This window comes from Hevea brasiliensis, chromosome 16, assembly GCF_030052815.1.
Source record: "Hevea brasiliensis isolate MT/VB/25A 57/8 chromosome 16, ASM3005281v1, whole genome shotgun sequence".
Taxonomy (NCBI): domain Eukaryota; kingdom Viridiplantae; phylum Streptophyta; class Magnoliopsida; order Malpighiales; family Euphorbiaceae; genus Hevea; species Hevea brasiliensis.
The window spans coordinates 42,574,367-42,600,584 of NC_079508.1; the positions used below are offsets into that span (position 1 = coordinate 42,574,367).

General features: G+C 30.1%; 2 protein-coding genes and 1 pseudogene across 2 annotated transcripts; 2 read left to right on the forward strand and 1 right to left on the reverse strand.

Moving 5' to 3' along the window:
* LOC110636702 (uncharacterized) overlaps positions 1–26,218 on the forward strand; it is a 172,631-nt pseudogene that overhangs the window by 64,314 nt on the left and 82,099 nt on the right.
* LOC110636694 (prefoldin subunit 1) lies at positions 1,161–3,516 on the reverse strand. Its single transcript, XM_058138869.1, has 6 exons — positions 3,358–3,516; positions 3,168–3,221; positions 2,846–2,951; positions 2,607–2,613; positions 2,388–2,472; positions 1,161–1,439 (listed from the first exon to the last, which is right to left on the reverse strand). The coding sequence occupies exons 1-6, from the start codon at positions 3,379–3,381 to the stop codon at positions 1,326–1,328; spliced, it is 390 nt and encodes a 129-aa protein (XP_057994852.1). The 5' UTR covers positions 3,382–3,516; the 3' UTR covers positions 1,161–1,325.
* On the forward strand, positions 6,374–25,967 carry LOC131174622 (disease resistance protein At4g27190-like). The gene is made up of 8 exons (XM_058138376.1): positions 6,374–6,524; positions 7,949–8,011; positions 14,661–14,748; positions 16,660–16,753; positions 18,426–21,044; positions 21,197–21,247; positions 23,829–24,401; positions 25,374–25,967. The coding sequence occupies exons 1-8, from the start codon at positions 6,374–6,376 to the stop codon at positions 25,965–25,967; spliced, it is 4,233 nt and encodes a 1,410-aa protein (XP_057994359.1).

Genomic DNA, 26,218 nt, shown 5'->3' on the forward strand with positions numbered 1-26,218 from the left:
AACCAATCAAATGCTCGCCCCAAATTCATGAGACAGCATAACCAACCAACCAAAATTATTCAAGTTGAGGCATAATCAAAACCACAGGTTGCTGTTGGCACAACAAGGTTTACTTTGGCAGACTTTACCACTGGCCTCGCTAGCACGAGCAGCAGTCACCTATGCAATACCCTACGGCTACTTCAGTTCATGCAATGGGTCTGGAAAAAAAAAATCATTAACATTCACTTTTCAAACTACGTAACATACTGCACAGAGGCCCTTACTCCAGTGACATTTGAGCATTTTAAATTTTACTGGCGGGGTCAATAGATGGTCGTGAGTGAAGATATAAGATGGAAATGGAAGAAATTCGGTTTAAAGTACTTATTAAGAAAGTTTAATTTAATATATTTTTAATTTATTATTTAATTTAACTTAAAAAATTTAATTTAAATTCAATTTAATCCAAAAATCAGAAAAATCAAGAAACTGAATTTTTTCATTTTTGGACTTAAATAAAAAAATCAAGAAATTTAATTTCAAAATTAAAAAATTGAACATCTTGATTTAAAAAAAAATCAAGAAATTTAACTTATAAATTTGAATTTTTAAGCTAAATAGAGCTTAAATTGACACTTCTAAATTAATTTGGATAAAAAGTTAAAAATACGCTAAATTATACTTCTTCAATAAATACAGGGGCTAATAAATTGAATATTTTACCAAAGAAACTCCAAGAAAATGTTTCTAAAATGGTATTGATAACTTCATTCTCCTCAAGGGTTCTACAATTGAGGCTAATTGTTTCACAGCTTACCCATTCAGAAGAATGTTCTAACCCTTATTAATCATGGCTTTTTTTTTCCCTTAAAATATAACATATTTCCCCCATTTTTTTAATGCTTTCTTACAGAGGAATTATAAGAGTCATCTTTCCTAAATTGTCCAAGACAGATAATTAATTAAGCTAAGAGCCAGGTAGAATGGGCAGTACAAAAGATAAATGTTCGTCTTACAACAACTGTAAAACATAACATGGACTTGGTCTACATAATGATTCCCTAGCAATGGCGCCAAGGATGCTGTCAATATTAAAAACTAAAAAGAAAAGAGAACTCTGAGTTCTCAGGAAAGAGAACCAAGAATTGGCAGACAATTTAAAATACCATACCACCATATAAGAAAGAAAAGTCTGGTTAACCTAAATTACAGACAATTTAAACTATCCAGAAAGGCAATTACATAAGCATTCATTCCAGAAATTTCAACACATTTCTTATCATAACTTACAACTTCCCTTCAAATGTAAAACACATTGTACTAAGTTGTGAAAAACAGCAAACTTACATTACACTCATGGACATTATCTGTCGAGCAAGACCTGGATCTTGGTGCAAAAGCTCCCTCAAGTTGTTCTCTACCTCGGCCATTTGCTTTTCCAAGTATTCCTTTGAGGTCTGTTCAAAGAACAACAGAATTGTTTATTTCTGCAGAATTTACATGCAAGAGAGGCCCATTATTTGAATTATAGCTCATGCACTAAAGCTAAGTTTATAAAATCTTAGAAAAATTACAGAAAATAGTTTTCATAATAGAATGGAATGCACTTCCATTTCTATGTACTCAATATTGGTGACTAAGATTCTAAAATGTATGCAAGTATTTTATGTGGTTACTCAAAGTACAGTTGGGAGACGGTTGGTGCTGATAACTCATCACTAACTGTCTCCCTCTTTGCAAATTTCTCTTTGATCTTTATCACCATGGCCTCCTTCCCTACATTTCTAATAATCTCTCAAGAATTTTCGAGTAATTGTTTCATCAGATTTCTCCATGTTCTTGTCTCTTTAACAATGCGATCCTAGATATTATCACAAAGCTTCCATCTTTCCTCCTTAACTGACTGACTTATCATTTTCTATGGTCTTTGGATCTTATATTCAACCAAGTGAGAGGACTTCTAGCGTCATATATAATAATCAAGTGGGCGAAGAACTTCAAGAGGGTAGGAGAAAAACAAATGTTTGAGTGAAAATAAGACTTGTATTAATTGTACCAAGCATCCTTGACCATGCTTAAGTCTATCTGCGTACAAGTTTTTCTTGAATACACACACACACACTCAACATCATCTACACAGCAATAGTTATTTTCAGAAAATGAACAAAAAAAATCATGACGTCCATGGATGATGTCATTGTCAAACCTACAATTTGAAATGCATGACCAAAGGAAATCACTGTCTTAGTATTCCTGATTTGATAAGGTATTGAAGCAAGTTATCCAAATATAAAACATAAAGAAAAAACAGCTCTGGGATTGCAGACAGATGAGATGGAATAGCTTTTCATTATATAGATGAGCCAACCATTACCCACATCACACACACTCACACTGAGATATACCTGCAGTGAGGCTATTGCAGTCTCACTATCCTTTAGCTTCTGTTCTTGTTCACTCATTAAAACAGACTTTGGCTCCAAGACAAACCTGGCCACACACAAAGATAGAGACAGAGACAGAAACAGAGAGGAGGGTATTCATGAGAGCGTGTATCTATTTCAATTCCAAACACCCAATAAATCATGATTTAACTGAATCCATTTGGTTCATAAACTACTCACGTTCTCCCTGCAAAACAACAAAGAACAGTCAACTGAAGAAGCGAAAATGCCAAATTGATAACTTATCCAAACAGAAAACAATTAACGTATAAGCCAAAATACCAGAGAATAAACTTGTTCATAGTTAATGTAGAAATAAGGCATCATGGAATGCCATGCAAATTGGTTCAAGTCCTTAATTAAACTGGTGGCTCCAATTATAATACACTATCTAAAAAATAATAATTCCGCCAGTTTACCTATAGATTTGTAAGTATTTGTATCGTCAGGCAGTTGGCGCAACTCCTCCAATGTTAAGTAAGCACGCTTCTTTTCTCCCTCCTTGGTTCGCATCTGGTTTTGCACCTGATTGCAGAAAGTTTTGTTCAACAAAACATATATTAACTGAATGTAAAATCAAAAGGAAATACACACAGCCAAATTAAGAAGAAACACAAAAGGCAAACAAACTGATTAAAAACCCAAAAAAAAAAGCCCATGAACCATATTCTCTAGCAGGATAACAAAGATTTATGTAAAAGCAACATCTACAGTTTTCTGAATATGCTAGATCCAACTTACCTGCTTCAATTTGGCAGTAGTTTCGATCATGCGACTCTGAATCTCTAAAAACGCCTATAGTTTTCACATACCAAAACGGAAATCAAATCAAGACTGTTAATTTAATGAAAAAGAAATCAATCTACAGAAAAAGAAAAAGAGTTAAAGATTCTATTTGGGAGAAAGAGAGAGATATGGAAATTGTTCTTACAGTTCTATTGGACTCATCGGCCATTGCAAAAAGGAGTGTTGTGACAGTAAGGAATTAACTGTGCAATGTAAATCCAAGGCCAAGAGAGCTAACCTAGCAGTTTTGTCCACATCGGGTCAGGATCCGATTCGAATAACCTAGGTCAACACAGTAGAACATCTAGATCTAGGAGTCCCTTAAACTTATTAAAACTCATAATTTAATCTCTATATTTTCAATTTAAAATAATTTAATCCCTAAATTTTTATTTTGTCAGCAAATTAATCCTTTCATTCAAATTTATTAATTATGGCAAAAATAACTAAAATATTATTACTCTATGTTTAATTTCAAACAATTAAGTTTTTAGGTTTTATTTAATTATCTTTATCTAATTTTATATTTCAATAATTAATATATTTTATATTTAATTATTACATATATTATATTTAAATAATAATACATTACATTTAAAACATATATATATATATATATATATATATATATATTATGTCAAAAATATAATAACATTTTTTTTATTAAAATATTCTTTGTAAGTCGTATCCTAATATATAAATATTTATATTTGTAATATGTATATATTTATATTTATAATTTATTAAATAAGTGTTAATATGATGAGATTTATTCAAAATTCAAGGAAGATGGAGACAAATCCAATGCAAGCCTCAGCGAGCTAGAGATTCATCATATAATAACCACATATTATAAAGAAATAAAGTAAATACACAAAAACTATCTTCCTTCTCTTCTTCCCTTATAAAGCAAATACACAAAAGCTCTCTTCTTTCTCTTCTTCCCTTACAAAGCAAATACACAAAAGCTCTCTTCCTTCTCTCCTAAATCCTCTTTCACTTTCATTTATTTTGAAAATTTTCCTAATGATTCTGATGAAAATTTTTTCTAGTCCAACCTCTAAAAAAAAAATGGCATATCCTTGATTTCTTCCTTCCCCATAAGCTTAACAGGTGTGGTAGACTGCTCATCTTCACCTGAAAATATAGTAAAGTCAGTAATATGGTATCGCATTGGACATGGATTCTCCCTGTCAATGGCATTTAAATAAGGTTTGTGGAACTCTAGGTGCACAATCTACCTTAAACCAAGCCCATAAAGCTTCTGAATAATATCTTTTACTACTTTCCATAGTCACTTGAGGAGCTTGTGGTGCCACAGGTACCTAAGCCACAGGTGATGGTACCTGAGGTACTAGTGCGATCGATTGAGGTACCTGCATCTTAGGGATGCTAATTCCTCTATAATTGCTATCCCCTACCGAAAGTCACCTATGGCATCTACATTTGCTAGGGCATTGGTACCACTTGAGGACTTGTATTTGCCTTTGGATCAAAAATATCTAGGTGAGTTACAAGGTTAGTATTATTAAGAATTTGGGTATCAGCAATGGTCCTGTCTCTGGGGCGGTTGGTTTGTACTAATGCTCTATACTAATTAGTCACTTGTTCATCTCTTTTGTGAGATAGCTAATACTATTTTTCATTCTGAGCACGAGTTCCACTTGTTCCACCCTAGAGAGTTCTTGGTTGAGGTTGCCCCTTGAGCTTTATAGGGCTTTTCAATATAGAATCAAAGTCCTATGGCCTAGTGAACTAGCCATCGGACAATGTAAGTATTGAAAAATTTAACTTTTCAATTAAAAGTTGAATTGCATCAGTAAATTTGTTCAATATTTGATCACTTTTATGCATTCGCTCATTTAAGTCTTTCTTCAAAACCTCAACGATGGATGGTCTATTGGTTTCTTCAATAATAGTAACGGAAACTAACTTATCTAGTCTCTATTTTGGATTAGTAACTAAGGTATGTGGAGTCATTGTTGGCCTGAAATTCTGAACCTCTTCTCCTTGGGGATCTAGTTCTTTTTCAAACTATTCTACCATTTGGGGAACTCGAACATTGAGTCCCTCTATGTCCCGAGACATGGTAATGCCTTTGCCTAGTAGGTTTCTTATTTTTGGAGGCATTGGAAACCCTGTAAAGACTAAATGCTGAACAAAAAGTGAGATTTGTGCTAAAATTTTTTTGTAATTTTTTGTTAAGAACATTAGAAATTTGTGTTGAAATAGTAGGAGTTGATCTTCGTCTCACCCAATGTACCTAAAATTGTTTGCAATGTTTGGTTAAGAACAATGGTGTACAGTGCAGAAAGTTAATGTGAAAATTATATAGAATCTGTCCTCCTAGGCATGTCAAAGAATTGTTTGGTATAAAAATAATTTAGTTGAGAAACATTTTAAAAATTTGAGCATGCTAAATATTGAGTGTATCAACTAATATGCATTTCTAACTTCTAAATCAAATGATTATAGGAATTAGTTACACTGAATGCAACTTTGCCTTTGATTCAAAATAAACTGATAACTGGAAATGAAATTAGAAAAGAAATTGTATTAGTTGATTAAAGTAAATATAATGATTGGAAATTGAAATTGTAATAGAAATTAAAATGGACAATGCTTAAAAATTGAGAATGACTACTAGAGTTTTGAAATGATTGGATTGCTAGAGTTTTTGAATTATTATTGATTGTTTAATTGAGTTGATTGTTTTGGCCGAGTCTTTCCATTGCATAGCAAAAACTATTTATAACTGCACCTGATTGAACCTAAAAGTATTTAGAACTAGCACATTTTCATGTCCTAGACATCTAAGCAGTTACAGCAATTTTTATCCACTACTCTATTAGCTTCCCCAATAGCATATACCTTTCCACTCGCTGACAATTTTAATAACTTCTCACCAGCAGGCAACTCTTTATAACTTTCATTAATTAATTATTAACTTTCAATAATAGTTTTCCAAAAATAATTAATAAATATCATTCAAATCTCTTAATTAAATTAATATAACAAAAATAATTAAATTAATTCTACAAAGCTTAACTTAGTTAATCATAAGCATAAAAATAATTAATGAATTAGAAATAATTATTTTTAATACAGATAATTATATTTTTTCTCATATATTAAAAATTAAAAATTAATATTAACGCATCATGACATGGAGTGGTTGGGACTCTTCTCCCCTAACCAGAGGCTTCAGATTTGAGCCTTGGGGATGGATACATGCTACTTTGAGAGAGTTGCGCCCTATATGCACCCTACAATACTTGAATCGGATTAGTCGAAGTGGACTTTTGGATACAGGTAGCTAAAGAAAAAAAAAATTAAAAATTTGTAGGCTAACTTGATATCAAGAAACACAAAATTTAATAGTAGTAAATAAATTATTAATGATTTTGCAATTATCCATCAAATTAACTAGCATAGTGTTTATTGAAATTAAATATGCAAATATACTATGCTTGTTTTTAGTTTAATATAAACCGTATTGCTTCTATTGTAAAAAACATGACAAGACACATGCTTTGCTTCATGTGTGAAGCTCCTCGTGATGGTGATTGATTTGCTTTTTGACTTCTTGTACATGCTTTATGGACACTATTGATTTTTAGTGATGAGATATGGACAAAGAAGTGATCATTCCCAGACGCGTGATGAAAGGATGTGGGGCCAAATGAACAGCATCCTCCTCACGGGTTTCAACTTTGAATTAATTAATATGCACAACATTTAACGTGTATATAAATTAACTGGTAAATTATTTGAGAGAAGCTTATTTCTCTCGTAATTTTTTATTTTGATTTATTATATTTCTAATTTCATCAACCATGAACGATTCATTAAATTAATTTAAATATGTATTAAAATTTATAAGTTAAATTAAATTAAAAATTAAAAATATATTAAATTGACTTTGAACAATTTGACCGTTGCTAAAAAGAAAAGTGCTTTATTTTATTTTATTTTAATATGTAATATTTATTTCAATTTGCTATTACCGACAAAGACATGGTTGGTGAATTATTTGCTACTACAGACAAAGACATGGTTGGTCAATTTTTGACAGTTGTATGACTGATACAGATCTCCTCCTAGCTACTAAGCTATTTTCTTTGATTCTTGGCTTTCTGTGTTTGTTTGAGCTTTCTGAACTCACTGATCCTCTTGCTGTGTGTGAAGAGATGATACTGTTCTCGCTTGTTAGCTACTCATCTCATGCTCACGCCTGCTGATTTTTGTTTCTCTTGAAAATTACTGCTCCAACGGGCTCTATTTGTAAGTTTAATTTGCTTGCTTTTGCTTTTCTTTTTTTTTTTTTTTTTAATTTACAATTTTCGCTGGAAACATTCATGTTTCAGATGTAGGTTTATTCTAATTAAGCAGACACACAAAGTTTTGAAAGAACCTGCCACTCTCTTTGTATTCGAAAGGTAGCGTTAAAATATTAATCCAAGGCTTCCTAGACAAGGAGACTTGCAGCTTCTGAGGGAAAACCAAGCACAGAAAAGAGCCTAAAACCCTTCTTACTTTTCAAGAATGAAACGAAAACCAACTTTCTGCCTTACCCTCCCATAAATTTGGCGTTATAATCTACTTATTACATGAGGAAATCAATCCATTTCCTGCCGTTACCTATTGGCAAAAAGCTTGAATTTTTTTAGTAGCAATGATTTTCTTGCTATTTTTATGATTGGCTGATTCTGAAAAATAGTTGTATTCTTTTGCAGATTTAAGAGACAAAACTCAATCCTACTTGGAGATTCTCATTGCCATTGCAAGTACAGTTACTGGTGAAATTGCTTTCCCTGTCAAACAGTTGATCATCCTTATTTTTCTTCCATTCATACAGTCTCACTATAATTAATATTCTTGCCTTTCTATGTACTATAGGTTGAATTTGGAAGTGTTTGCTTGATTTTTTTTTCTGGGTAAGTCATCCATAAATATACTTGATTTTTAATTTTTTGTTTGGTATGAATTTATTTGATGCTTAAATATTTTGTAGATCAAATATATTTACTGCAACTTATAGATTTCAAGATTGATCATCATCCTATTAGTAAATATGGTCCATGGTTACTTGCCATGTAGAGCCTATTATTGAGGAGAAATTATATGGTATAACTGTGATTCTATGTCAACATTTGACATTTAATGATAAATCAGTTATAAAAGGATAATTAAGTATAAAGAGATAGTTATAATTTAAAAAAAAGTTTTTAACACATCCATCAAATCAAATTTTATGGATCTGTTATAACTTAATTGTTACTATATAATTAGTTTGTCATTTCATATATGATTACCCATATGGAATAACCGATTCATATTAAGGGAATCATAATTTTATCTAGAGATGAGGTGAGATTGTATTACTTCTTTAATTTTAGAACGTTGATTGTATTACTTCTTTAATGTTATAATATCGAAACCTCTACAGAATAAAGAGAATGTCATTATCGGAGAGATTTCAGAAATTGAGCCTTCAATAGTTAAGTTAGTCTAGTAATCATAAATATTAGGAAAAGTTGAATTTTGAGAATGTTGTGTTATGGAGAAATGAAATATTTTTCCAGTATAAAGGGAATTAGACCGGTTAGTTCGATCAATTCAATTGGAAATTTATACCTAATTTAGTCAGATTTAGATATTAAACCACATTACTATTCCAATGAATTGAATCTATTCCAATAAATCAGACCATTGAACCTCAACTACAAAAAATAAATATGAGAGAGCCAGGATTCAATCCCTGACACCACTTAATGAAATTTGCATTGCACTGATAATGCAATCCATGGCTGGCTTTTGCCATTTTAATGTAATCCATGGCTGGCTTTTTCCATTTTAATATATATATATATATATATATATATATATATATATATATATATATATATATATATATATATATTTATTTATTTATTTATTAAATTATAATTATTATATAGAAAAAATAAAAATTATTAACTTCATCTGCTTATAATTTAATTAATTAATAATATTAGTAATTTATTTTATTAGTATGTTAAATTAAATTATTAAATTATTTTTCTATTTTATTATCTTTTATATAATGAAAGTATATAAAATATTTTCTGTCATATAATTTTAATATTTTCTATTATAAAATTATAGTTAATTTCAATTATTTTCTACAATTACTTAGATATTAAAATTTAACTAAATTTATTTTTATAATTACTTATAAAATTATTAATTATTACTAATCTTATAATTTTTTTTAATAATATATTAGTTGAATGACAGGGTAGATTTAAAAATTTTATTATCTAGAATTCTAGGAAGTGAAAGTGAGGTTGGAGTAATGATGCGTAACAATCTTAATTTCTAAAAAATTATTTTATTATTATTATTATTATTATTTTATTATCATTATTCCTGATTTTATTTATATTATTAAAGCTTATTTAAATTTATTTTTATTAATATTTTAGATTTTATTTTAATTAAATAGTATTATATTAATTTAATATTATTTGAAAAAAAAAAGAGCAAAAAAGGCCAAAAAACAAAACCCATTTCTTACCTCCTCTCTCCCTTTCTTCCAGGGCTGAAATACATGGGGACTAGAGTGGGCATGGCCCTCCAAGCCCATAGCCCCAATCACTTCTATATTTTTTAATCAAAAAATTTAAAATTGTATTTAAAATATAAATATTTTTATAATATATAAAAACCTATTTATTAGTAATTATGAATCCAATTAATAATTATAATCGATACTTAAGTATTACTTATTATCTCATATTGATTTAATTAGTAATATTTTTTATTTATCGATTATTTTTAAGTTAAAATAAAATTTTTAATTTTACTTATTTTTACTATATATATATATATATATATATATATATATTTTTTGAGAGAATACAAATAGTTAATGAATTATTTTATAATTATGTTCGGCACCTCCTAAATAATATGATCAAATTCTGCCACTGCTTTCTTCTCTGGCAATATCCAACCTAGTGATCGGTAAGGCTTTCCCAACGGTGAAGCACGCACCAGCAACTCCCGAGAGCCTACAACGACGATATACAACGACGATAAACAAGGACAGTAGAAAAAAAAAAAAAAAAGAGATGGATGTTACAAGTTGATTTTTCTAAGTTTTGAGTTTTACAACCGAGTCGAGCTTGAACTTGATATTATATTAAATGAAGTAGGGGCAACTTGATTACACCACTAATTATCATTGAAAGAGTGAGAGAAAGAAAGTAAAAATATAATGGAGGATAAATGAAAAATGAATAAGAATATTATATATATATATATATATATATATATATATATATATATATATATATATATATTTTATCAACAATTATTATTGATTATCAAAATAAAATTGTAGTAGTTAAATATTTTAAAATATATTATAAATTATTTTAAAATAATACTTTAATTAATTTAATTAAAAATAAAAAAGTTACTAAAACACCCTAGACTTAAAATTAAATTATTTTTCAAAATTTTGCCTTTTATTTCGCTTTTTTCAGTATTCCATAACTAACGTGTTTTGAAAAGCAATTAAAAAATTATTTAGATGCCATTTAAAAATATTTTTTTAAAAAAAATTAATAAAATTTTTTCTTCATTAATCAATTAATTATTTAAAATAGAAGTCTATGAAAAAGCATTTTTTTTCTTTTCCTTTATAAATAAGCGTTTCCTATTAAAAGTAATATTGTATTAGTTAATTGATTATTTTTATATAAAATTTTAATATCAATTTACTTAGGTTTAATTAGAGGTGAAATTTTTGTCATGACCTAGTCACATAGATCAAATTGACACTAGGATTTGAATCGTCGTAAGGCCTCAAAGCTATAGTAACACACACTATTCTAAAAAAATATAACCAAACCCAACATAAGTAATATAAAAGAATAAATAAAATAACATAATTTATGGAGTTCAACTCAACTCAACATGTATTAAATATAGTTATAATTTTTATAACTACCAAGTACTAATACAACCCTAACTTAGATAATTCAATACCAAGCACATAAAGCACATGTATCATCAAATCTTTGCACAAGAAAATAATTTGGAATTACACACATCACACAATTATACACACACATAGAGAGTATCGCACGCATCCCGCACACACAAGCATAAAGGAGCCTAGTCCACTCGTTTAGGGGAGCCTAGCTCTACCATGAAATCTATAAACATAAATACATCTAAGGGAGGCTGCCTTAATCCTAATCTATATCCATATACGTCTAAGGGAACCCAACTCAACCCTAATCCATAAAAAGTGAAGGGCCTAACATAGCCCACTAATACAAAAGAGCATAGCTCTACTCTGCAACCATAATAAGTGAGGGGCCTAGCCTAATCCACTAATAAAAAGGAGGACATCTTTATTTTGTGATACACACTAATTAAACGCTCTCTCTTGCTCACACATACATTATATATAAATACAAACAATTATAACATGGGAGTTGATCCCATTTCTCAGCCACTTTAAGTCAAACTATGATCGAAGAAGCAAACCTACAAGTTTGATCTCTCAAGTCCAAAAACGAGCATGGGAGTAAAGCTACTATTAAAACCCGATTCATAAATCTTGGTTGGGGAGCAAAGCTATAACCACAAAATATCCATATACATACACACTCACACATACCAATATACATATGTACGCATATATTACTATATGGGAATTGATTCCTTATTCAACCACTTAATTACAGTTGTGGCCGAATGAGCAAAACTACATGAGTCTCTTAAATCCAAAGTAGCCATAAGAGTAAAGTTACCACCAAAACCCAATCTATATATCCTGGTCAAGAAGTAACGCTACAACCATAACCTATCTACACACACACATAGAAGCTCCAATTTATCCCCAGGGTAGCAAAATGTAAACAATAAAGCAATAAATAAAGGATGCTTCTAATATAATCATTAAATACCTAGTATAAGTAAATTCATGGGCATGCTAAAAACGTAATAATATTAAAAATATAAAAATATTTAATATTATAGACTGGTTGACTCGACTACTGTTGGTTTGACTGCGAATAAAAAGACAATCAGCTTAAGTCACCTGTACAAACACATTGATGTCTATTAGACATTGATGAAAAAATAATTAAATAATTACAAAAGTAAGAGTAATAGCAATCTAAGTTTTGTTAGTATTTTACAGAGTCTCTTTTATATCTAGGACTTAACCAACTACAAGGCAAACATAGATATGAAAGGGTGACAACCTGACAAATAGCTTAAGCCCACAACTCTCATCACACTACCTATTCGGGGCCTACGAAAACATCTTAGCCTAATTCTAATGTCAAATCTCCAACTCATGCACCAAACTTTAGTATAGTCCAATTAATTATGTTCAAAGTTTCAAAAATTATGAAAATATTCAAAGGGGTTCATTTCACCGTCCTTTAACTATTTAAATTTAATTTTGTTTATTTTCATTAAGCCATTAATATTTAATTTGATCTCAAACAACCTTAGATTATTGGTTAAAGAGAGCAACTTGATTGTGAATTTACCTTCACTAATTCTGTAACCTAAAATGCATTTTGAATGCATAGAGTCAACTATAAGATTGACTACCCTTCGAGATGGTCCACCAAGAGCCTCGGTCTGGCTATAAACTCGATCCTGAATACTAGTGAGATATTGCCAATCCAAATGCACATACGAGATGCCTAGAGTCCATTAGTCATGACCCGAAGTCCATTCGTCAAAATTCCTCTCCAATTGTTATAGAGTGGCTAATTTACACTCAGTTATCTTCGTCATCTAATATATGATCAAGGCATCAAAATGAAGGTTGAGGCACAGAGGTCATGATCCTTGGATCTAATTATCTGAATGAGACATTGTTTGGTCGAGATTTGACCAAAAAGAATCAGCCTCCTTTCCTTGCCGGAAACAGCCATGAAAACGGCCACCATATATTGGTCGAGAAATGAAGTAGGTTGAGGGAAAATCATTGCCAACTGAATCACAACCATTTGATGCATGGATTGTCGAAAACATCAATGGAAGTTGTTGGCTATGAATTCGTTCTCTCCTTTAGTTTCTCATTAGAAAACACCTGTGTTGCCATCGTTTATGGGCCACCGAAGTTGTTGTCCCCGACAAGAGCTTGCTAGCGCTAGGTTTAGGCTTACCAAAAAGGGGGTTGATAGGATAACTCGTGGGGGGCTGTTCACATCTTGATTGGCCAATTTATTTTTTATAAAATATTACGATTTAACCCGTAAACTTTCAAGAGTTCTATAAGTAGGTCCTTCAATAATAATAATAAAGTTTTAAAATAATCACTAAAATAAAATCTGAAACGTTGAAATTTAGCTAAAATAATATTAATAAAATTAATATTGCTAAATTATTTATCTTATGTTTTTATTGACAGTTGTATGTTTTTATACATATGCACTGATACTGATCTCCTCCTAGCTACTCAGCTATTTTCTTTGATTCTTGGCTTTCTATGTTTGTTTGAGCTTTCTGAACTCACTGATCCTCTTGCTGTGTGTAAAGAGATGGAACAGTTCTTGCTTGTTAGCTGCTCACCTCACGCTCAGGCCTGCTGATTTTTGTTTCTCTTGAAAATTACTGCTCCAACGGACTCCATTTGTAAGTTTAGTTTGGTTGCTTTTTTTTTTTTTTTCAATTTACAAGATACATTCATGTTTCAGATATAGGTTTATTCTAATTAAGCAGACACACACATTTTTGAAAGGGCCGGCCACTCTCTTTGTATTCGAAAGATAGTGTTGGAATATTAATCCAAGGCTTCCTAGGCAAAGAGTCGTGCAGCTTCTGAGGGAAAACCAAGCACAGAAAAGAACCCAAAATCCTCTTTACTTGCCAAGAATGAAACCAAAACCAACTTTCTGCCTTACCCTCCCATAAATTTGGCGTTATAATATACTTATTACATGAGGAAATCAGTCCATTTCCTGCCGTTACCTATTGGGAAAAAGCTTCAAATTTATAGCAGCAAGCAAAACCACAAAAGCTTCTTCTACGGAAGCCTGGGCTAGCAAGACATGAGCCTGGGTTTTGACCATCATGGGTGAACCCAGGCCTAGTTACTTAACCTTGGAGCCCTGGCTTGCTTGCCTTCTTTTTTTATTATTATTTTTTTATTTTAGATAATAAAATTAATCTTAATCGATAAAATAACTTTTAAATTAAATTGTATTATAAAGAAAACAACCAAAATTACAATCATTCAAAACATTTTAATAATAAGAACTTTAGTTATTAATTTTAACACATCTGCAGCTAATTATTGGTTAAAACTTTCAAAAAATAAATGAAATTTTGAGTCTTGCCACTAACTAGAATCTTTTTGGTAGCAATGACTTTTCTTGCTATTTTTATGATTGGCTGATTCTGAAATATAGTTGTATTCTTTTGCAGATTTAAGAGACAAAACTCTATCCTACTTGGAGATTCTTATTGCTATTGCAAGTACAGTTACTGGTGAAATTGCTTTCCCTGTCAAAGAGTTGATCATCTTTATTTTTCTGTCATTCATACAGTCTCACTATAATTGATATTCTTGCCTTTCTATGTACCATAGGTTGAATTTTGAAGTCTTTGGTAGATTTTTTTTTTTGGGTAAGTCATCCATAAATATACTTGCTTTTTAATTTTTGGTATCAATTTTATTTGATACTTAAATATTTTGTAGATCAAGTATTTTTAATGCAACTTATAGATTTCAAGATTCAACATCATGGGCCAGGGTTTCTCGCCACATAGAGCTTATCACTGAGGAGAAATTATATAGTACAATCGTGATTTTGTATCAGTATTTTGACATGAAATAATAAATTAATAATGAAATAACAGTTAAACATAAAAAGATAGTTATAATTTAAAGAAAAAAAAATTATTTTTAATACAGGAATAAAACTGAATTATATGGAATTTATTATAACTTAATTATTACTACTCTATAATTAGTTTGTCATTTCATATATAATTACTCACATGGAATAACTGATTCGTCATATAATTTCTCGTTGTTGAGGGATTTGTGACTTTATCTAGAGATGATGTGAGGTTCTGTCTCTTCCAATGTTGGACATTGAAACCGCTATAGAACCTCTATAGAATGAAAAGAAAGTTATCATAGGAGAGATTTTAGAAATGAAGCCTTCAATAGTTAAGTTATTCTAGTAATTATATATATTAGAAAAAGTTGAATTTTGAGAATGTTGTGTCATGGAGAAGCGGATTATTTTTGCAGTATAGCTAGGATCCATTCTATTTATAACTATTTTGTAGTTTGGTGCTTGACCTACCCCTTAGGTATGCTGTTGACATTTCTATAGAAGTGGTCCACCTACCTGTGTTGTCAAACTAGGTCCAGATTGGACCGGTTAGTAAAACCAGTTTAATTAGGAATCCATATCTAATTTGGTCTGATTTAGATGTTAAACCTCTTTAATATTCGAATGAACTAAACCTATTCCAATGAATCGGACCATTGCACCTTAACAGAAAAAATAAATATGAGGGAGCCTGATTCATTCCTGGCACCACTGATGAAACTCGTGTCACAATGATCATGTAATCCATGCTTTGCTTTCGCCATTTTAATACAATAAAATATATATTATTATTTCAATGGGTTATTATATAATTTATTTATTTTATTAAATTATAATTATTATATAGAAAAAATAAAATTTTTTACTTCATCCACTATATATATATATATAGTCACGGCTTGAGCTAGTCTCATAAAAAATTGATCCTTATGAGTATGGTAAAGTCGAGGTGAGGCATGGCTTTGAGAGGTATTTTGCTAGCCTCTACACTTGGATTTTAAGCAAAAATTCCATTAAAGAGGTATCTCAGTAGCGGGATTTGAATTAAGAGAGCTGTACAAAGGATCAACTCTCATATTTATGTATTGATATGATACACTGAGTATGTAAATAGCTTAAAATTATTTTCTCGTGAGAATATTAGGTAAATTATTATAATGTGTATTGGATGTATATTTCATGATAGAATTATATTAATTTTAGGTAGTTGTAGAAATTGTATCTGTAATCAATATCTAAACTTACTGAATCGAATGCTTACTCCTATTCAAAAAAATCTTTTCCCCAAGTTACCACCCGCTTAATAGCTTCAACTCTTTATCTTAAGGGTCATAAACCCTCACTAGCAGTTTCTAATTCCTCTAAAAATACAAAACCCTATCTAAACACAGTGGATCCCCCAAGGAGAAAATTATTGGCAAAATATTCTTATAGGGCACTATTAGGATGTATGCAGGTTTATACAATAATCATATGTTGGTATTGTAATTTGTGGCTTATAAAATTAACAGTGAGAACATTAGATAGGTTAAACAATTCCTTCAAATAAACTGTGATTTTTAACCTCTTATTCTCTATAGAACTCTTATGGAAAAATGCAACTTCAAGGGACATTTGCCTATCAACCTGCTAAAAGTGGCGCTTATGCCCACCACATATAGTGTGGCTATGCTGGTATAACTCCTCTTTAAGCCTTTGTGCCTCTTACTAGGTAGACACACTATCATAGCCTATCACAGTTAATTCAAATATGTCATCCTATGGGGTACATACATCCATGGCAGACCTTAGCATGTTTGCTTACCTAAATCTCATCATGTCCTTTATCCGATGATTATCGAAACACTAGATAGATGCATTTGTATGCTACATAAGGGATAAAATTGATGCTAGATGCAAGGAAGAATCATACAACCCACACACACATGTGGTGGAGCCTAGCTTAACCCTTATCCATAACAAATAAGGGGCTTAGCACAAATGTATTATAAAATTTATTGCACATGATTTAAAGATTATATATATACATATATATAATATTGTTATATTAAAAACACTTGATTTTTTATTTCTATAATAAGTTTTTGAATTTAATAGAAATATAATAGATTAAAATAATAGAAATAAATAAATAAATAAATTGGCACAAGTAAGATTGGGTATTGAATTTTGTTTATTAATTTCATTTTAATAAACTAATTTTTTTAAAAAAAAATTAATAATTCTTATAGAATTAAGAATATAGAATTATAATAGGATTTTTAATAGAAGTACAATTATTAGTGACAAATGAATATGAAATTGTTTCTTTTATTGAAAGTATTAGTGATAGATAAAGCGTGTACGACTTTGTAAAGAAAAACTTCTTATTGCTGAAGTATTATTAATGGATATATTGTCATTAAAGGTAATTAATGACAAATTTTCATCACTAAGTTATTATAGATTATAGATTAATAATAATTTTTATTTTCACTTATTACTTTCTTATTTTAGTTAATTGCTTCTTATAAAATTTTAAATTTAATTTAAGTTAAGTAGAACTAAAAATTTTAAATTTATAAAAACTTTAAAATTAACTTAAATAGTAAAAATATAATTGTAATTAATTTGAAAAATGAAGGGTATTTTTGATAAATTTAATATATATATATATTTAATATATTTAAATTCTCAAAATCATAATTAATTATAAATAAATATTATTTTTTAAATTTAAAATAAATATACTAATGATTCAATCAGAATATAAAAAAAATGCTTGAAATTCATAGCAGTAATCAAGTAAGAATGAGAAAATTGACTTGTAATATACTATTATATGGTATATAGATAGATATAAATATCCTTCGATATCCCTATTCATTACTCTGATAATTTATTTTATTGCATAATTGTTATTATGGATGCACTATTAAAAAAAGGGTGATTTATTTTATTTCATTTCATTTTAATATATTATATAATATTTATTTCAATTTAATTTATTTTTTAGTTTATATTTTTTTCTAGGATTAATTACATTTGGTGGTTATTAAATTTCAAAATCAGTGATATTATTATATAATCTATTTTATTGTTTAATTAATTTTTATTCTATTGTTTATTTTGTTAGTTTTATTGTCCAAAATGAATGAAGTAAAATTTTGATTCTTGCAGTTTTGTGCATGCTCAATATACAAAAACTAACTTTGTTTATCGGTGTTTTCCGTTTGTCAGTAATCTATCCTCGGATTTTGTATCTGTAGTTTTATATACACATATATATGCCTTCCTTTAGTTTTTTTTTTTTTTTTTTAATATTTGAATTCGTGTTTTACTGTTCTTGTTGGCATTTGTGTTTCAGGTCTTGGTTATTCTGGAAATGGCAGTCAATATTCTCATTGCTGTTGCAAGTGTTGCTGTTGAAATTATTAAATGGGTAGTCGATATTCTCATTCCTGTTGCAAATGTTGCTGTTGAAATTATTAACTGGTTACCTATCAGGCGACATATTGGTTACCTAACTGGCTACGAACTTAACATCAAGAATCTGAAAGAGGAGCTTCAGAAACTGAAAAATAAGAAAACTGTCGTGGACGCTGGCCACACTCCTTATTCAATAATTCAATGGCAAAAGCAAGTGGATGACATCATTAAGAAGGGCGATGAATTTTTTCAAAATGAAAACAAGTGTTTTAACACGAACTGTCCAGATCCAATGTCACGTTATTCCTTGAGCAAGAAAGCTAAAGAGATGACAGAGACGGTGCTTGATCTGCTCAAAAAGACTGAAGAGTTCGGTAACAACCTAGGATCAGCTTTCATTACTAAAGGCATTATGGATTTTACATCAAGGGAATCAATTAAAAATGAAGTCTGGGAGGCCTTGAAGGATGACAACCTTAGCAGGATCAGTATATGTGGAGCTGGTGGTGTGGGTAAAACCACGATGGTAAAACAGCTTGTGCAAAGAGTTGAAAGAGAGAATTTGTTTGATGTCGTTGGAATGGCAGTAGTGTCCCAAAATCCTAATATCAAAAAGATACAAGGTGACATTGCATCTTGGTTGGAATTGAAATTGGACGATGAGAATGAGTTCAGAAGAGCAGGCAAGCTTCGTCAGGGGCTTATAAACCATGATAAGAGGATCCTCATAATATTGGATGATGTTTGGCGCGAGTTGGATTTTGAAGAAATAGGACTTCCTTCAAGGGGAGAGAGAAAGGGACACAAAATTATGTTGACTTCACGTAACATATATGAATGCAATAAAATGGGAAGTGAAAAGAATTTCCCTGTGGATGTTTTAACAAAGGATGAAGCTAGGTATCTTTTTAGAGAGATGGCAGGCATTTCCATTGACCAGGATTTGCATCACACGGCAACTGAGATTGCAGATGAATGTGGAGGCTTACCTCTTGCTATTGTAACTATTGCAAAGGGATTAAAAAAAAGACCGAGAAACACATGGCTTGATACGCTCCAACAGCTAAAGAATTCTAACCTGAAAGGCGTAGCACAAGATGTGTTTCCCAGAATTGAATTAAGTTACAAGCTTTTGGAAGCGGAAGAGGCCAAGTCATGCTTTCTGCTTTGTAGTTTGTTCCCTGAAGATTTCGATATTCTGGTTGAAGATTTGGTTAGATATGGAATGGGCCTACGGTTGTTTACAAATGTTGATAAAGTGCATCATGCAAGAACTAGGGTCTATAACCTTATCGATGAACTTAAAGAATCATTTTTATTGCTTGAAGGTTGTGGGCATGACTATGTCAAAATGCATGATATTGTCCGCGATGTAGCCATATCAATTGCCTCAAGAGATAAGCAATGGCACATGTTACAAAGTGAGGCTAAAATGAAAGATTGGCGAGAGAAAGAGGGGTACAAACATTGCATTGCAGTTTCACTTTTGTATGAAGAAATCAGTGACCAGCTTAATGATTTGGAGTATCCGAAGCTTGAACTCTTGCAAATTGGGAATGATCGTTGGTCACCAGGCCTTTCAAACATCGTTTGTGAAGGGATGAAAGAACTCAAAGTTCTAGCTTTGTTTTGCAGAGTCCCATCACTGTCACAATCACTTGATGTCCTGAGGAATCTTCGAACTTTACGTCTTGTGGTATTTAAGAAATATTGGGTACGCGCCATTGGAGCTCTTGTCAAACTAGAAATACTCGAAATTCATGGTGAATGCTTAAGGTTGCCTGAAGAAATAGGATTACTAAAAAATCTAAGGTTGCTGGACTTGAGGGGGGCCGTTCGCCTTAAATGCATTCCATCAGGTGTGTTGTTAGAGCTGTCTAAACTGGAAGAGTTGTATTTGCCATCTTACTTTGGGGAATGGGAACCCGTGGAAGACGGAAAGAAAAACAATGCAAGCCTCAGCGAGCTAGACACTCATCATGTGACTGCATTAGAAATTTCTGTACCAAAAGCCTCCATTTTGCCTGAAGTTTCAGTCTTTAGAAACTTAGAAAGATTTAAAATTTGTGTAGGCTGCACAAATGAAATTGTAGCTGACAGAAATTATGCGAAAGTGTTGCAACTTAGAGATGATGCAAGTGATATTAAAGAAACTGGGATGAAAGTCTTGATGGGGAAAGCTGAAGTCTTGAATTTGATAGAAGTGACAAATTTGAAGGAGGTAATATCAACTGATGAATGTGTTGAACAGGGCTACTTAGTTGATGCACTACAGGGGATTCCACGGTTACCAGAAATTCAGCTTACATACTTTGGGAAATTGAGAGAATTAAATATACATTCATGTCATGAGTTGAAGTACTTCATTCCACTCTCCATGGCTAAAGGATTGAGACAACTTCATACAATATCTGTAGAGATCTGCAAAGAGATGGAGGGAATTTTCTACAACAGCGAAGTGGACGACGAGGTTGAGTTTCCCGAACTTACAGATTTGGAGCTGAGGGACCTACCAAACTTCCTTGGTTTTATCATCAACAAATCCTTGTCCTGGAAGGTAAGCTTTTATCTTTTCAAATATATTAAAAAGAAATATCGATTACAAGAAATCAATAGCTCTTCATTAAATTATTCATACAGAAAAAAAAAAAGCAAAACTTTGAACGGTGAACCAAAATTTATTAAATTTTTTTTATTTGATTTTATTAGGTTCAAATTCAAGATTTCACGATTCTGCAAGTGACTCCAAATATTGGCAAGGTAAATCTCATTTACAAATTATCTTTATTTATAATTAAAGGAAAAAAATATATTTGAAATTTAGTGAAACTTCTATAATTGCACTTGATATATTTTAACTTTTTAATAAATAATTTCAGTAACTAGAAAAATACTTCATTATTCTTTAAATCTCAGCAATAGTTAAGCTAACTTCCCACTTCACCAACTAAACCATATAAATGATTAAATATCAGGCCTCAGTCTCTGTCTCTTTTCTTCCACGTATTTTTAATTTTTTTCTTCTCTCTTTTAATTTTTACCTTATATTTTCCATTTTCAATATTAATATAATTTTTCCTCATTTCTTTCCTAATATCTATTTTTTGTCTTTTTTAAATAGCACTTTTTCCTCTCATTATAATTATTTATAATAATTATTAGTCATAAAATCAAAACACAATTATAATAATAAATAAGAAAAATAATTAATCTTAAAAATAATAAAAATTTTATTATTTTAATTGAAAAATATATTTTTAAAATTTTTTAAAATTACCAACTTTTTTTTTTTTAAATTCAATGGTAAATTTGCCAATGGATTGTAATATTTGATATTTTTAGTTTTTTAAATTTTCTACCGATTTACCAACAAATTTCAAAATCTTAGTAATTGAGGTTATCAATGAGTTGCGATGGAATCTATTGGTAATTAATTTTATACAATTTCATAACATAAAATTGAATACCAATTTCCATTGTGAGGCTAGGCTAAGCTCTTACCTAAATTGCTTGGTACTGGTAGGCTAAAGCCACAAAAAATTCAAGCCTTGACTGCATAACAACATATGTTAAGATTGTTTTTAAGCTTATACGTACTGTGACTGAACTCCTAAGCTAGCGTATATTTCAAAACAAAGCAATTTGATGGGTTTCATATGGAGGAAACTAGACCATAATAAGTTTCTTGCTCTAAATTAAGGGACCTAAGACATAATGCATCATGACTGGCTTGAATATAATTTTATATCCTATGGCTCTGCAATTCAAATTTCTTATTATATGTATCGATGAATAATCAATCAAGCCAAAAAATCAATCAATAAACAAAGATTCACAAACACTCACTTTGATTACTATCCAAAAATAATCCCATTACCCAGAGGGGGAAAAAAACTAATATACTCAAAACAAAGTTAATTTCCTTCAAACTTAAAAACAGAATTTCTTATCTCATCTCCCTCTTTCTCAGAGACCAAGCAACCACAAACTCAAAATTTCATTGAACAAAAGCAAGCAAACAAGCACAAAATACGGCCTGCTCTAAAGTTAGGATTCAAAATTAGTGAGATTTGATCAAATATTTCTTTAAAATGTCAATCGAAATAGCACAATCTAGAGAGGAAATTGAAATTCAAACCTGCAGAAGGACAATCTAGAGAGGAAAATGAAATCCTTTGGGTTCAATCCTCTTTGTTAAAACAGCTCAATATTGAAGTTCACCCTGGTTAGGCTTTTGAATTAGACGAAGCAACTCAACCTTCTAGCAATATGTCCATCAACAATTACCCAGGAAATAGATAAAATTAAAAAGAAAAGAAACAAATAAGTGAAAACTAAACTAGCCCCCACTCTCAACTTCGTTGGGAAGCTACGTTTCATGGTCCGTCAAGATATGCCGGAAGTATAGAAATTAGAATGGCAAACAAAGAATCGAAATAAAACAAAGAAATAAGAACTAAATTGAAACTTTACCGTCAATACCTTAGAGGGGCTCGGTTTCACAAAAAAAAAAAAAGGGCTAAGGAGTGAACAGAGAGAGAGATAGGAAAGCAGGTGACATGACTACTATCAGAGAGAGAGAGAGAGAGAGAGAGAGAGAGAGAGAGAGAGAGAGAGAGAGAAGAAGAAAAAAAAAAAAAAAGAAAGAAAAAAAAAAGAAAAAAAGAGTTTTTGTGACCCTCTAATCAAAACTATCTAATTTTTAAATTAATAAAATGATTGATTAACAATAGATTTTATTTATCATAAAAAACTTTTAATTTAATTTAATGATGGATTTTATTAATTATAATATAAAATTTAATGATAGATTAATCACTAATTTTATTAATTATAAAATAGTTTAATTTATATATTGCCGTTAAATATAGGAATAAAAGTTTTATATTAAAGTATTTTTCATCACTAATTTCATCATTAAATGATATGCGAAATCGGCCTTCAAATTTAATTGGCACTAGAGAATATTTAGTCATAATTTTGTAGTGTTGCCAAATGGAGCACAAAATTGTCACCATAATTAGCAATGGAAATGGTGAAAGTACTTTTGTATTGGGAAATTTTCTGTCATTAATTTAATCGCTAAATGGTTTTAAAATTATATGGTTCTTCAGCTTTCTATAGTTATTTTCATTAAATAAATTAAATTTTTATAAAATTATGTTACTTTTGGCTAGCATAGTTTCTATTTTGTTAATAATTGCTTTCATAATTAATTAGAAAAAAAAAATTGAATTCTAATATTCCATGCATAGGAAATGGCTAAACAAAATTCATGCATGATTTGGATCCATTATTATTCAACTGCATGTGTCAATAATATATATATTTTGTTTTACAGGATATAGACCAACCGAGCACATCTCAAAGGAACAATAATATAGAAATTGAGCATGCCCAACTTCAATCTATGGCTGGACCAGTAGAAATGATTTCTATATTATTTCCATCCCTTTGCCAAGGACTATCAAATTTACAAAAGCTTAAATTGATAGAATGTGGTTTGTTAAAAGTGGCTTTCCCTCCCTCTATTGCTCAACAATTGGAGCGGCTTAAAGAGTTAACTATCATTGATTGTCCTGAGATAGAATATATTGTTGCAGAAACACAAGAAGAAGAAAAAGACACGAGAATAAGCAAAATAATGTTTCCCAACCTAATTTTGCTTGAACTTTCTTGGCTACCAAAGCTGATGGCTTTTTGTGCAGACAATCATATTTCTTTTGATTGGCCCTCATTAGAAAGGTTTAAATTGTATCATTGTCCTAAAATGGAGAAACTTTGTTCTGCAATTCCAGACTCATCTACATTGAAGAATAGTTTTGATCAAAGTGGTCTCAGTGGCAAGGAAGTCATGTATCCAACAAGGTTAGTAAGAAGAGGAAGAAAGCAAAAAGGTGTTTCCAACAAAGAGGTATGTTCTTAAATTTTTAATTATTAATTATTTAGAATATATATATATATATATATATATATATATATATATATAAAAGGATTTGAGTTTGATATTTTCAAATGTTTTATTTCGAAGTAAAATTTACATTTACAAAAATAAAATACATATTTAAATGAACACTTAAAAAAATCACGATTGGCTCTCCATTTTACACATGTATATGATCCTTGTTAAAGGTTTAGAATTAATTTGAATTTACTTAAACAAAGGAAAAATAGATTATTGTTTCCATTTGCTATAATTTTGAATTAGAATTTAAATCAATTCCACTAAATTCAATTGAAATAATTTAAGTAGTTATTTATTATATATATTGAAGTAATAGAGTCTGTTTCAATATCATTATTTAAAATAATAGAAAAGTAATTTAAAGATGGATTTTACTAATTATAATATAAATTTTAAATTAATTTAATGATAGATTAATCACAAATTTTATGAATTCTAAAATAATTTAATTTTTACATTGTCGTTAAATTTATTAGGGACGGAATTTTTATATTTAAGAAATTTTCATTACTAATTTTATCGTTAAATGATGTGCAGTAGAAAATATTTAGTTGATAATTATGTTCCCAAATGGAGCACAAATTGCCACCATAGTTAGCAATGGAATTGGTGACAGTTTTTCTATTGTTATTTTCATTAAAAATTAAATTGCCACCATAGTTAGCAATGGAATTGGTGACAGTGCTTCTAAATTTTCCGTCATTAATTTTATTGCTAAACGGTTTAGGGTTGTTTAGTTTTTCTATAGTTATTTTCATTAAATCAATTAAATAATGTCTATTTTTTTAGTAATTGCTTTCATAATTAAAAAAAAAATGAATTCTAAGATCCCACTCATGAGAAATGCCTACATAAACTTCATGCATAAATTGGATTTATTATTATTCAACTGTGTAATAATGTATATATTTTGTTTGACAGGATATTGAACAGCAGAATACATCTCGAATGAATAATAAGACAGAAATTGAGCATGCCCAACTTCAATTTACAACTGGACCAGTAGAAATTATTTCTATATTATTTCCATCCCTTTGGCTACCATCAAATTTGCAAGAGCTTAGTTTGGATGAATGTGGTTTCGTAAAAGTGGTTTTTCCTCTCTCTGTAGCTCAGCAATTGGAGCAGCTTAAATATTTAAGAATATGGTGTTGTCCTAAGGTGGAATATATTGTTGCAGAAGTACAAGAAGAAAAAAACAAGAGAATAAGCCAAAAAGTGTTTCCTAACCTAATTCGGCTTCATCTTTCTTTTCTACGAAAGCTGATGGCTCTCTGTGCTGACAGTTATATTTCTTTTGACTGGCTCTCGTTAGAAGACTTTTCATTGATTTTTTGTCCTACAATGAAGACTCTTTGTTCTACAATTCCAGACTCGTCTACATTGAAGAAAAGTTTTGATCAAAGTGACCTCAATGGCAAGGAAGTCATGTGTCCAATAAGCTCGATTATTCGAGGGTTAGTAAGAAGAGGAGGAGAGCAAAAAAATGTTTCCAACAAAGAGGTATGTGCTTAAATTTTTAATTATGGATTGTTAATTATTTGATAGATGAGCATTTGGAGTAAATATTATTATTAATTTGCAATAATTTAAATTATTAATTATTATATATATTAAAGTAATAGAGTCTGTTAATTGAAAAGTATTTAAACCCTTTTACTTTCTTAAGTTATTCTTATTTATATGGAAGAGTATCTTTAGTTTAATTGTAATAGTGCTCTCCATTAAATCAATTAAATTTTTATAAAATTATATCATTATTAATA